The sequence below is a fragment of the Microchirus variegatus genome (genome assembly GCF_963457635.1).
Source record: "Microchirus variegatus genome assembly, chromosome: 17".
Taxonomy (NCBI): Eukaryota; Metazoa; Chordata; class Actinopteri; order Pleuronectiformes; family Soleidae; genus Microchirus; species Microchirus variegatus.
In genome coordinates this window covers 4,845,089-4,857,949 of record NC_139818.1, presented here as the reverse complement: position 1 = coordinate 4,857,949, position 12,861 = coordinate 4,845,089, and the positions used below count along the sequence as shown (strand labels likewise).

At 42.5% G+C, this 12,861-nt stretch overlaps 1 protein-coding gene across 2 annotated transcripts in view; it reads right to left on the bottom strand.

Annotated features, from left to right (window-relative positions):
- LOC310938941 (transforming growth factor beta-1-induced transcript 1 protein-like) overlaps positions 1 to 12,526 on the bottom strand; it is a 47,378-nt gene extending 34,852 nt beyond the window's left edge. The window contains exon 1 of one of the 2 annotated variants that reach the window (XM_083903593.1): positions 12,394 to 12,526. In XM_083903593.1, coding sequence (XP_083759719.1) covers positions 12,394 to 12,406 — 13 coding nt within the window. In that variant the 5' untranslated portion in view covers positions 12,407 to 12,526. The remainder of the gene's footprint in view (positions 1 to 12,393) is intronic. The other variant, XM_083903594.1, reaches the window with a different exon arrangement.
- Between the last annotated feature and the right edge of the window lie 335 nt (positions 12,527 to 12,861).

Below are 12,861 nucleotides of genomic sequence, written 5' to 3'. Positions count from 1 at the left end.
TTCCCACTTTCTTGTAAAGACGGTGTACTGTCTCTCTGCCCTCCGCGCCAACGTTGTCGGTCACTTTCATCGCAGCCATCTGCATCTCCACTCGTTCACACTGTCCTGCGATCTCCAAACACGGGCCAGCGTCAGGTTGGCTTCCTCCAGCAACTTTCTCCACACATAATCCGAAGTGCATCTGCTCAGCACTGCATCTCTGATCTGATTCTCCGTGTCTGCAGTGAATGCACAGTCTCTAGCGGCCTGACGTAATCTGGTCACAAATTGCTGTATTGTTTCTCCCGGTTCCTGTAATGTCTGGTAGAAAGTTTGGCGGGCGAAGGCAGTGTTTACTTGCGGCACGAAGTAGGCGTTCAGTGCCGTGACCGCAGCATCGTAATCCATAGGTCCTCCGGTATTAGGCAAAACTGTGAATACATCCTGTACGTCAGTACCGGCGTGGTGTAGAAGCAAAGCCCTTCTTCTCTGTCTCACCGAAACGTCCACACCAGCTGCCAGAATCAAGCCTTTCCCGTCTGCGTACAGCTCGAACACGGTCAGCCACCTTGTCCACCGCGGACCCAGTGTGGCAGGTACAATGTAGCAGTCAAACTTCGGCAGAAGGTTGTCCATCTCCGTCGACAAACTAACTAAACTTTCTTCAGATTTAACTATAAGCCGACTGCCACCATCCTCGTTGCCATTGTTCGATACTGACTGTACATGGGACCAATAATCACACCAGCTCTGTAGTTAAGCGACCAGCTTTATTGAACTACTGCTGTGTAATTTTTCTAGTGTAGCGCCCCCTCAGTTGAACTTATACATAACACAGTTGTCTCCTGTCAATGACCTCATCAATACACGACAAGTAGTAATAGTACAGTAGTCATAAGCTGCACTTTATTTAACCCCCTGAGACCCAAACATTTGTATGATGTGCATTTTTTATGTCTCCTTACTATTTGGGATTAGTGGGACCTAATTTTAGTTTTCTAAGTGCTCTAGAAGTATGTCAAAACCAATGTCCGTTTATGAGGACAATGATTCTGTCTTTGCTTTATTTTCTTTCCTTGCTATTAGGGATCAGAAGGGTTAGCCTAAAAATGAGCTTTCTACAACAAGTAGTTATCTAAAAATCTTGACAGAAAACTCACCAAGAGATGGACACAAATTAATGAATGTTAATATTTACACCTGTGTCAATCTGTTTCACAATATATACACTGCTTTCTGTCCAGATGGCTGCTGTGAAACCTAAAAAGCAAAAAAAAGAATAATAACAAGCTGAATAGTACCTGGGAAACTATATAAAACATATACCTGTTTCTCCATGCAACTTAACTGATGGTACATAAACTTGTAGAATCTAACAATCTTCAAACAGGGTCAATCAGAGTAGGCTATACTATCAATACTGACAGACAGCGCATAACTTTTCTGAGCGGCAGTCCCGGCGCCACCTCAGAACAGAACAGGCTTTTAGCGAGCAGGGACGCCCTGCGAGCCAGGTGCTGATTGAACCCAAGTCGCACGAATACGTCATTATTACATTATTATATTGTTCTTGCCTATCAATATGTTATATTTAGGGATGCACCAAAATTTGGCGGCCAAAAGACTTTTATCACCAAAACAAAACCACCGAAACAATGTTGTGATGACGCATGCAAAAAACTGCGACCAGCACACGCATGTCTATACCAGGTTAGAGTCTGTCCAAGATCAGTTTGGAACATGAATAAAACGGTTCCAACAAGATGTGAGTACACGGTGGAACAGGACCTATTAAATGCTGGAAAGTCTCTTTGTGCAAAAGCAGCGGAGAGGCCGCTTGGAGATGGAGGAGCACAGGCGCAGGGGCGGTGCACGAAAAAAAAAGGCCCGTCTGGCTGCATGAGAATTGGCCCTTAAAGTACTAATATAACAGCTTCAGAGACATTTATGAGGTGCTGTTTGTAAAGCAGCACATGCTGAAAGCAACATCAAGCCACATTTAGCTTCAATGTTTGAAAAAGTGGTGTGAACTTTTGAAAGTCACTCTTTAGCACATTTACAACAATTTGTTCACTTAGAAATTTATTAAATAATAAATAAAATATTGAATGTTACACCAAAATATTACATATATATATAAAAATAAATGTTAAATATAAATGTTAAATGATATAAATATAACGAGCGGTTCTGAACGGGTTGAGCCAATGCCCACGAACCCGTTCATTCACCGCTCACTGTGCCAGTTATTTTCAGTATTAGTACTAGTAATTTTCAGCGGCGTCCCCGTTGGGCTGTGGAGCCATCCCGACGTGCACAATAGCTCAGAGCGATTCCCCGGTCTCCTGTTCCAAGTTTCGCGTGGATCATACGATCCAGTCAAAGTTAGAGGGCACTTCCTGTTTAAAATGGCTGACTTCCTGTTGGACATAGGCATGTCTGTAAACGTGTTCAGGGAAGTTCGGTTGTATCATATGTCAATTTTCGTGCAGATCGGACAATCTTAGACTTACTTCCTGTTTTGGGCTTTCAACTTCCTGTACGGAGGTCATCTTTTACAGACCTCACCTATTAAGTTTCAGGTGGATACTACAATCCCTGTTGGAGCAGCATGAAAACATTTAAATGTAATTCTGTCTGCTGTCACCAGAGGGCGCTGTTTTAGAAATTGAAAATTTTCATAACATGTTCAGGATGAATCTCTGGTCTCACATATTAAGTTTAAGGTGGATACATCAATCCCTGTTAGAACAGCATTAAAAAATGTAATTCTAGTTATGAGGTGCGGCGCTGTTTCCAAAAATTAACCGTGGTTTTCAGCAACTACACTTCATCACTCAGAGCAAGTTTTGTTCGGATTGGACCTACCATCGCAAAGTTATAAGAGTTTCTTTCAAAATCAGAATGTTCACCAACTTTGGCGCCCCCTATCTCGTACAGAATGCAACATTTTAAAAATCTTTCGCTCACTTTCCATCCTCAACTTGTCCACAGTGACCCCACCAAGTTTGATCGCACAAAAACTCTACAACAAGTTTGTTCAAATAAAAAGTGTCATATTGTCTGCCGTCACCAGGGGGCACTGTAATATATTGATGTGGGAAATAAATCAAACGGAGACCGGGACTGAGCACAAAGAGTCTCCTTCTGTAAATTTTAACAAAGTTTTTTTTTCCAACTTGTTACCAATAATTAACTATCTCGTGGTGATGTCTACTGGGAAATAACTCAAACGGAGACTTGAAGAGGAGGGCATTTTACTAAACTAACGTTACAGACCGGGTCATGGCCCTAGATAAGTACAAGAAGGCAGCGTACTATAGTGATATATTGTAAATTCACTACAGGCACTGTTTCCGAAATTGAAGATTTTCATATAGATGTCTTCAGGGCTGGAGTATCATCAATCCAAGGAAGTTTGGTTCAGATCGGAAGAGGATGCACAAAGTTATAACAGTTTGTTTTTTTGTCGGAAAAATCTGACTTTGCACCGTGAACATTGCAACACCGTTGAACAATGCACTATCATTGGTTGAAACGTGTTCAGGGAAGTATGTCAATTTTCATGCAGATCGGACATTGTTGGACTTCCTGTTTCGGGCATTCCACTTCCTGTACAGAGGTAATCTTTTACAGACATGTTCAGGACGGGTCTCCGGTCTCACATATTAAGTTTCAGGTGGATACAGCAATCCCTGTAAGAGCAGCATTAAAAACTGTTAATGTAATTCTGTCTGCTGTAACCAGGGGGCGCTGTTTTCAAAATGTAATATTTTCATATAGACATGTTCAGGACGGGTCTCTGGTCTGACATATTAAGTTTCAGGTGGATATAGCAATCCCTGTTGGAGCAGCATGAAAAACTGTAAATGTAATTCTGTCTGCTGTTACCAGGGGGCGCTGAAAATTAAATATTGTCATATAAATGTCTTCAGGGCCGGCCTGTCATCAATCTGAGCAAGAGTTATAACAGTTCGCTTTTTTGTCGCAGAAATCCGACTTTCCATCGTTGCCATGTCTACGCCGTTTAACGATTCGTCATCATATTGCACATGCATCATCTACCATGTGTTTTGAGTGCTGTCAGTAATTTTGAGTGTGATACGATGATATCTGTAAAAGTTATTCCCAAAATCTTAAATAAACATTTTTTTGTATGTTTTCTGCCACCACCAGGAGGTGCTGTTTTTAAAATTGACCGTTTCTTCATAGTCTTCTTCACTACCGAAACGAAACTACCCATCATCACTCACAGCAAGTTTAGTCTGGATCAGACCTTTCATTGTAAAGTTATAAGAATGTATTTGTCTGCAGCGAAAAACCTGAATTTTTGCCAACTTTGGTGGTATCTCGTGCGCCATTTAAAAAAAAAATTCCGTTTCTCAACTGGTCCACATTGTCCTCACCAAGTCTGAAGGTAATCGCTCTAAAAATGTAGGACTAGATAGATTTTGTAGCATTGGTGCAAATTCGCCAAAAACGCCCAAAAATGGCTGTTCAGTCCAAGATGGCGGCCTTCCTGTTGCGTTTGGATCATGGTTATAATGTAATTTTTTCTTCGACCCGACCTTCTACACGTGTACCCATTTTCGTGCAGCTACGATAATTTAGGTGTTCAGGGTGAATTTGGACAGGGGGTGCCACGCTTATTGGCTCCTTTCACTTCCAATTTTCCACGCTTTTTCACCAACTTTTTAAATATTTAAGTTTTCACCAGGATTGATGCGGTCGCAAAAATCTGTGCGTTTTGGGGCATGGGAAAGGCCTCAAAAATGCGATTCATTTGGCAGAAAAATAATAATAATAATAAGAAGAAAAATTCCTTCAGTTTCAAGAGGGTTCTTGCACAGTCGTGCTCGAACCCTAACTAGTACTGAGAATAACTAGAACCGCGAGCGGATCTAAACGGGTTCGAGCCGATGCGCGTGATTCGCCATGTGCCCACGCCGCCGCGCGTGCCTCGCCCACTTTTGAAAATCAAGGATGCACACCATCGGGCCATGCTCAACCCATATCCAAGGTTTTAGGGCAATCTGACAAATGGTCAGCAAGATACGCTGTCACAGAAACACACTCACACAGACGCAACTTGCTTTATAGATAGATTTTGGTACTTCCAGTTAACAGCAGTGTGAATTTCCATATTAGCTAAATATTTAGTTTTACCTGAAGAATTAGCTTGAACATTTATATTTATATTAAGCATTTAGATTCATATTTGGCATTTAGATTTATATTTAGCATTAAGATTTAACATTGATATTTATGCTACAAACAAGCTGATCGAAATCTCTCCTCACTAAAGCTCTCGTCAGCCAGGTTACAGCCATGTAATAAAGAAACTAAGACATGGTTCAGCTCTAACTATAAGCTTTATCAAAAAGGCTAGTATTTAAGCTGGTTCCACAGGAGAGGAGCCTGGTAACTGAAGGCTCTGCCTCCTATTCTGCTCTTACGGACTCTGGGAACCACAACTAAGCCTGCATTTTGGGACCAAAGTGATCTGTTGGGATGGTAAAACTAGTTCTTTAAGGTATGATGGAGTGAGATCATTAACTGACAGTGAGGATTGTAGGGGGAGAAAAAATGACCAGACTTGAAAAGTTCCACTTTAAGCAGACAGATTTTTTTTAGGCAAACAATCTGTTTTTCCCCCACTGGCAGCCATGTTCACACTGCCTGGTTCTGACACAGGACTATGTGTGTGTACCTCCCTCATACAACCACACACCTACCAGACAATCACTTTAACTGTTGCAGTCCTAATGGTAACCACAGTTCTTGGCAGACGTGTTCAACATAAACATGACCAGTTTACAGAGACGTAATTCAACACTCACTTCCGCATCACTTCTGTCCCTGATGATTCACACATCTGGTATGGCCATGTGCTACATGCCCTCCTCCTTCCTGCTGTGTGCCTCTTGCACACTCACACAATCTCTCTCACACATACACAGACTGAACTGCTCATATAAGGAGTTGAAGTCTTTTCATTGGGAATTGTGACCATATTTAGCGCTGTCTGCTGACTTGTTTGTTCTAGGCTATAAGCCTCGCTAAAAAAGTGGTTGCCAAATCCAACACATAAATGTACAACACTGTCATGGACAACAGCATAAACTAGGTTCTGTGAGTCTGAGCAAGGACACTGCCTCAATACACTCACTCACTCACTCACTCACTCACTCAACAATACAATCCAGATACACTTGGCTACAACGAGCTAATCGTTCTTCTATTGCTTGAAAAGCATACATTCTGAAGTGGACTTTGTGGAAATGGGCAGCCAAGACATTTCTTTTTGGAATAGCACAGTGCACCTGGGCTATTTCTGGGCTTTTCCAACAGCTTCTCATAATGTTCTGAGAAAGAAAGGAGAGAGAAAACCTTTCCGTTCCTTCAGCATCTTTTATCAGTAGAGAGACAGAGCCAGTCACTGTCCTCCATGATGTCTTCTGCTCGTCGAAATGGAACACAGTGTTAACATTAAAGGTCACATAGAGTGGTCCTGTTGCACATAAATGTTAGTTATGGAGGTCTACTTACATATATTAACTTGTTTTTATGGTCAAAAACCTCCTAGTTGCTGTGAACTAGCCGATAAAAATCCTCTTTTCTGACAGTGTTTTTCTGCTGCGAGATTTCAGAGTGAACTTTCACCCCCAGAAGACAGAGTCTTGTGATTGGCCAGTACTATCCAGCACATCCGTTCTCAGAAGCGCAGAGCCCCCCTCTGGAACGACGGATGCACTGCTCCTCATTATCAAAACATTGTTTTAACAGTGTTTAAAAATAGCTTCGTCACGAGTCGTTGACGACTTTAAACCGTCAAAGGGACAAACCCAGAGTCAGAAGACACTGTTGCTCGTGAAACACCTCCACAACGGACGTTATTCTTCTTCTGCGGTTCAATGTACGTAACCGGATGTGCCCGGACTACCGCCCGGAGCAGGACGATCGGTTGTCCAGGAGAACCGCTGCTTACGTAACTATTACGGGATTTTCAGTGATCTCGTTGAGCCCCGAGATTACAATAAAACACAACGTTCTCAGCAATGGCTGAACTGTTTGTCTCGAACTCTCAGGGCTTCATAAACAAGGTAATGACGCAGATACACACCAAAAAAACAGCGATTATAGGAACTTCCGGTCTAGTTCCGCTTTAAGTTTTTTTTTGCCTCCCTGACTTATTAATATTAATGGATGGCGACGACCCACTTTGGAACTTTTCAAATCTTGTGTGTGTGCTATTGTATTTGTTACCTCTTTAGGTACAAAAGCACCAGGTTCCAGGTACTATCACTAATGGAAAAGCAAAAAAAACCAAGTAGAGTTGAGTCCAGCCGAGTAGTGCTAGAACTGAAAAAGCCCCACAAGGAACTGGTGGAGTTAGGGTCTTAGATTTGAGTTTTGGTTATGGTTAAGGTTAGGGATGACACTTTGTTTAGTTGTCCAAATGAATAGAAGTCAATACAGACTCCTAAGAAGAATAGCTGTGCAAACCTGTGTAGGTGACCTGTGTACTTGGAAGATTTGAGCCAATATTCACAATCTGAAGAGCTCACTGAAGAGAAGAGAGTTAGGGTTAGAGGTAGACAAAAGGGAGGAAAAGTGCTGAGTCTCACTTTTCCCACTCATTCCTGTTGCTTTACACATTTAAAAGTGTCACATGATGGAGGTGAAATCATGCTTAATGTATTTGGGACAACAGCCTTGTCGAGGGCGATATATCAAAAATGTATCGTTATTAAAATTTACAACAATAATCAACGTCATGTTCATGACACTCGGTCGTGTACAACGAGTGTAGTCACGTGACGCCACGCCCTCTTTAACAAGGGAAAGAGACGGTAAGGAAAGACGAAGCAGCTGCAGCGGGTGTGGTAGCAGTGTTGCCAACTTGCCGACTTTGTCGCAAAATCTGGCAACTTTCCGACTTTTCCTAGCGACTATTTTTTTGTCAAAAGCGACTAGTGACCAATCTCCTGACTCTTTCCGGTGTTATTGGAGACTTTTGTGGTGTTTGGAAACTCTCACGTGAAAGCACGTATCAATCTGCACTTAATGTGCTCAACAAGAGGTGGGTGCTGCCGGGATCCTCGCCCCCTCCCAAAGCACTCACAGACAGTGTCTCTCTGCAGTCAGAGCAGAGAGGAGACCCTCTGGTGTCACTTCAGTCTCACACAAAATAAATCACTGCATTTGATACATAACAAACATAACACATATATATATATGTTATGTCTGATATATGTCAGTACTGATATCTGTGTGTCACGGCGCACATGCTTATATCAGGCAAATGGTAAATTATGCAAATTAGGCGATGACGTCATTTAGCAACTTCGAACTTATCGTTCATTTATCGTTATCGAGGTGAGCTGCTCAATGTATCGTGATATTGATTTGAGGCCATATCGCCCAGCCCTTACCTTGTCCATTGCCGACTTTTTGTCTTGCTTTTATCTTGTGGCTGCTGGGGTGAAATGTAGTTGAGAGAATATTGCCATAACGGTAAATCATATATTATTTTTATGTTGCCTTGCAAATGCTATTTTATAAGGCTGAGTGCTTCTTCTGAGCCAACAATCTGAGTTCAGCTGCTTAATCCCACCCCTTACATGGGGCTCTGTTGGACACCTAACGAGCGCAGGTTCAAAAACCTGAGCCGTCTGGCGAGTGGCGACACGCGTTCCAGCGGAGAGTCCGCTTTTTTTCCTTTTTTTTTTTGCCCCTCATTCTTATTATCGCTGTTCTGATGGTCAATAATGGACATTACAGCCATGTTTTGAGCCTCAAATGAAGTAGTACAGTGAATAGTAGAATAGAACAGTAGAATAGTTTACACCCCCGCATTGCTGCTGTTGCTGCTGCTGTAAAAAAAAAATTGACACGTGGACCTCGACAATCGACTCTCTAAATGTCGTGAAATTCCCATTCCTAGTGAGGGTTAGGGCCAAACCCTTAACCCGAGCGTCCACAGAGGCGGAGCTGATCACCTCCAACAGCGCCTGTCATATCTTAAAGGTACATTATGTAATAAATCTAAAGCAATGGCCATCAAATCCTCCTAATATGTCAGAGATGGTCAGGAATAAAGTTCATATAACATACTGAACTCACCAACAAAAACAGTACAGCCAAATATTCACATATTAGCTATAAAATATTTTTCGGACGGCAAATTTATGTTTATTTTTTTAAATTATGTTTTGCCATGAGGCGCCACCTACCGCCATTTACTAATCATTGCAGTCAGTAGAGTCTTAGCTGCTGAGCGACCAGTTACGTCTGAGCTACAATGGAAATGAAACGAAACAAAACCTAAAAGACCTAGGTTGGAATGTCAAGAACGGCAAGATAATGTTTGCGGAAAAGTGAGGATCTCAACATTGAAATATGCTAATAATTCTGATATGTTCATACTCAAAACGGACGGAGCAACCTTAGCTTACCGTTTTTAAATGATATGCCATGTTTGTAGTAGAGCTGTGAAAAGCAAGCTGTTGCTTGCAAAGTTTGCATTCCTTTTTTTTTTTTTACCGTCATCTACTTTTGAAAAATGCTGCCACACAAAAAAACAATGTTTGAGAGCAACAGCGTAATTAAACTCAGGTTTAAGTCAAACTACCGTAGCTTAGAAGCTAATGTACTCCAGTTGTTTTGCTAGTTGTGTAGAACTTTCCAGCAGGTTTGGAGCATGTATATTTTCCTGTTTTTCATCTGTAACTGATCATCAGAAGCTGTTTGCTTTGTCGGTTTACAAACTATTAAGTTGTGTGTAGAATAAAACCTCTTAAAGACACTTACTTTGTCCGCCGTACTTGTTCTGCTCGCCCTTCCCAGGTTATTTTAGTGAGCTGTAGGAAGCCGCCGGTAAAAATCCGGACAAATTGTGTTGCTAATACTGTAACTGTAACACTTTCGTAAGCATCCAGGCTCGTGTAGGACTTTAAGTTCTCCTTGGAATAAAGACTTGGAGTGTTGATCAGGTACGAGTGGATATCGGGCCACTGCAGACGGGGCCACTTCGTCTCGTCATTAATCCACTCACCGGCGCCTAAAGCATATGTGTCATCAAGCTGTATCCCATTCACCAAGGTGAATTTCCTAGCATGACTTGTTTTATCACTAGGCGACAAGCTGGCGTAGTACAAGGAAAACATCTCCTTGTCTGAATTCGTAGACTAGTTAAACGCTGAGTAGCGCCCTTCTTCAATCGAGCTGCGTGCGCATCCGCACTGTTTGTAAACAACTAAGAGCCCTATAGCCACGGTAAATTAAATAAACCATTTTTATTGATCATTTTAATCTTTAATTACATCATTATACTTTTCAGCTTACTGTATTCACTTCACTATTGATGGTTTTGCCATTTATTTACAAATCCATGGTTTAAAACAGAAGCTAACATGATGTCGGTATTCGTGAAATCCACTAACGCTAACGCACATCGTTAGCGTATTCCCATCATGCCTTTCACTGTTCATGGACGCGCGGAGCAAATCGATAAAGCCAATAAGCCAATGTCACTTATGGGAGTGACACTACTGGGCATGCTCTATGGGCAGTGACGTGCGGTGAGCTCTAGGGTGGGGTAGGCAGGCAGTCACAGACCAAGACGTGCACACACTAAATTAGTAGTTCATACGTTAAAGGGACACTGTGTAGTATTTATGGGTTTATATGACCCAAAATCCACTTTTTTATACATATTATGTGCTCCTGCATTGTCTAGTCGCTGTATAATAGTTTTTGTTTCATTTTCGTAGTGTTTCAAAAAGTCAAGTAATAACATGGTCAGGGGCAGCTACTGCATTGCCACTGTTAGCAGTGAGACGCCATGTTTCTACTGGAGCCTGTACAGACAAACCAGAGAGAACAAATCAAGCGTCGCTTTACTTGTAGCGGAAGTCCCGCCTCCACTTTCTCCGCTTCGTCTGCTACTGCCGCGGTAGCTCGCCCTCTCCCTCGCCGGCTTCTGACAGCTCTACCGCGGCCACAAAGAGCTGTCCCTCGTCCTCGTCCTCTCCCCTCCCTCTCGTTGTCTGAATAAATACTAGAACCTCATCTGCTGACACGGAGAAAGACGACGAGGACGACATTTGACCGGCTGAGGATACAGTAGCGCTCAGGGAAGGGAGGGGGTGAGCAGAGGAGCAGTTCTTTGTTGTAAATTTCAGCCTCTCCCGTAGATGTCACTATAAACTACTCACTTCACCTTTAAGACTTGCTTAGTTCATTTTTTTAGTTAAGACTTGCTTAGTTCACAACTTTGCGCCGTTCCTTTTACACAAAGTTGTCGATGACAGTTATAAAAGTCTCCTGACTTGGCCTTAAGTTTACATAGTCTAGTTTACAGTTGCTCTGTCCTTTTTCGTATACCACCCCTTTTGAAAAGTACGTATAATTTTCTGTCCCTTCCTTTGGAGAAGGTCCGGTAGCTCAGGCATGTGTCTCCCTCTAATAAAAGCTGCCGTTTTTCATCAAATGCCAGCCTTAATAAATAAGGTCAAGTCAAACATTTTTTTGGCATATGCGCTGGGTGAGCTGCTTCATAGGACAAAGGGGCAGTGCTCTATCCAGATTTTATAATGCATCCATGAAGTCACCACCCGATGCATACTTGGTAATACGGGCGGAGTGAGAACACTTCCGGGTATGAGAACCGTACTCGCTGCTCCCGTACTTGAGAATTGGAACAGAACTTGGACTGAGGCTGATGACGTTTTCACAAGTACGGGAGTACGCAAGTATGGACAAGTACGCACAATTATGGATATTGGGAAACAGCCTCTGTATACGGATGTAGAATGGAGGATGAATTTCAGGATGACCCGTGTGTCTTTTGTAAAGCTGTGTGGCCTGGTGCAGGACTTCATGCATGTCCCCTTGATGAATATATATATATCTGTAAATCCATCCCTCTAAACATGCATGTGACCGGTATAAACATTAAGAAGAATAAAGATTTACATAACCGCGGAAACTAATTTGGCTTTAAAAGCGGAATAAACCACCTACTTACTTCATTAATTAATTAAGTTTAATTCCAAATAACACACACACACACACACAAACACTACCTACACCCCATACCCCAACCCATGACTAGAGCCGGGCAGATGTTATACATTAAACTTTGACAGAGAAGTTGAGAGACAGTTATTATAGCTTTTCTTCCAAACCTTCAAATGTTACTATAACAAATAGCAGCCAACAACATTCCCTTTGTATTTCCAGTCTCAGGCATGTCCCTGGGAAAAGCCAGCTCTTGTACTTGACTCGTGAGTGAGTGCCAGAACCAACAGAGAGCTCATTTCCTCTGTAGGGGCTGACACCACCCCTTCACACACACACATACTATCGCTACATGTACTTTCAACCAGAGGCAGCAGCAACAACACTCACCCAGATCCTCCATGATGACGATGTGTGTGTTTTTCTCTGTGTGTGTGGTCAAACCGCGAACAGCATGAAGTAGCAGTGATGTGACACAGACGGTCCCGCTGCTTTTGTCTGCGCCGCTGCTTCTCGAACTTCTTCGAAACCGTTATTCACCAAGAGAAGAGGAGGAGGAAGAAGGGAAGGAGGGAGGGCGTCCCATTTCTTTTCCCTGCGTCTTCCTGTGTAATGCCTACCAGGAGCTCAGAGGCGTAGTTAAATAAATGCGGTTACAAACCCTGGACGCAAGACGTCATTCTTGGACATTCCTCGTCCTTATTTGGGAGACGAGTAGAAGATTCTGAGCGCTGGAGAAGGAGAGCTGCTGCTGGACACACTGTTGTTATTACTGTTGTTGGGTATATTGTGTGAGACATTTACTTGTGTGAATATGTATCATTCACCATATTCACATATTGTTTAGCTTTGAGTGTG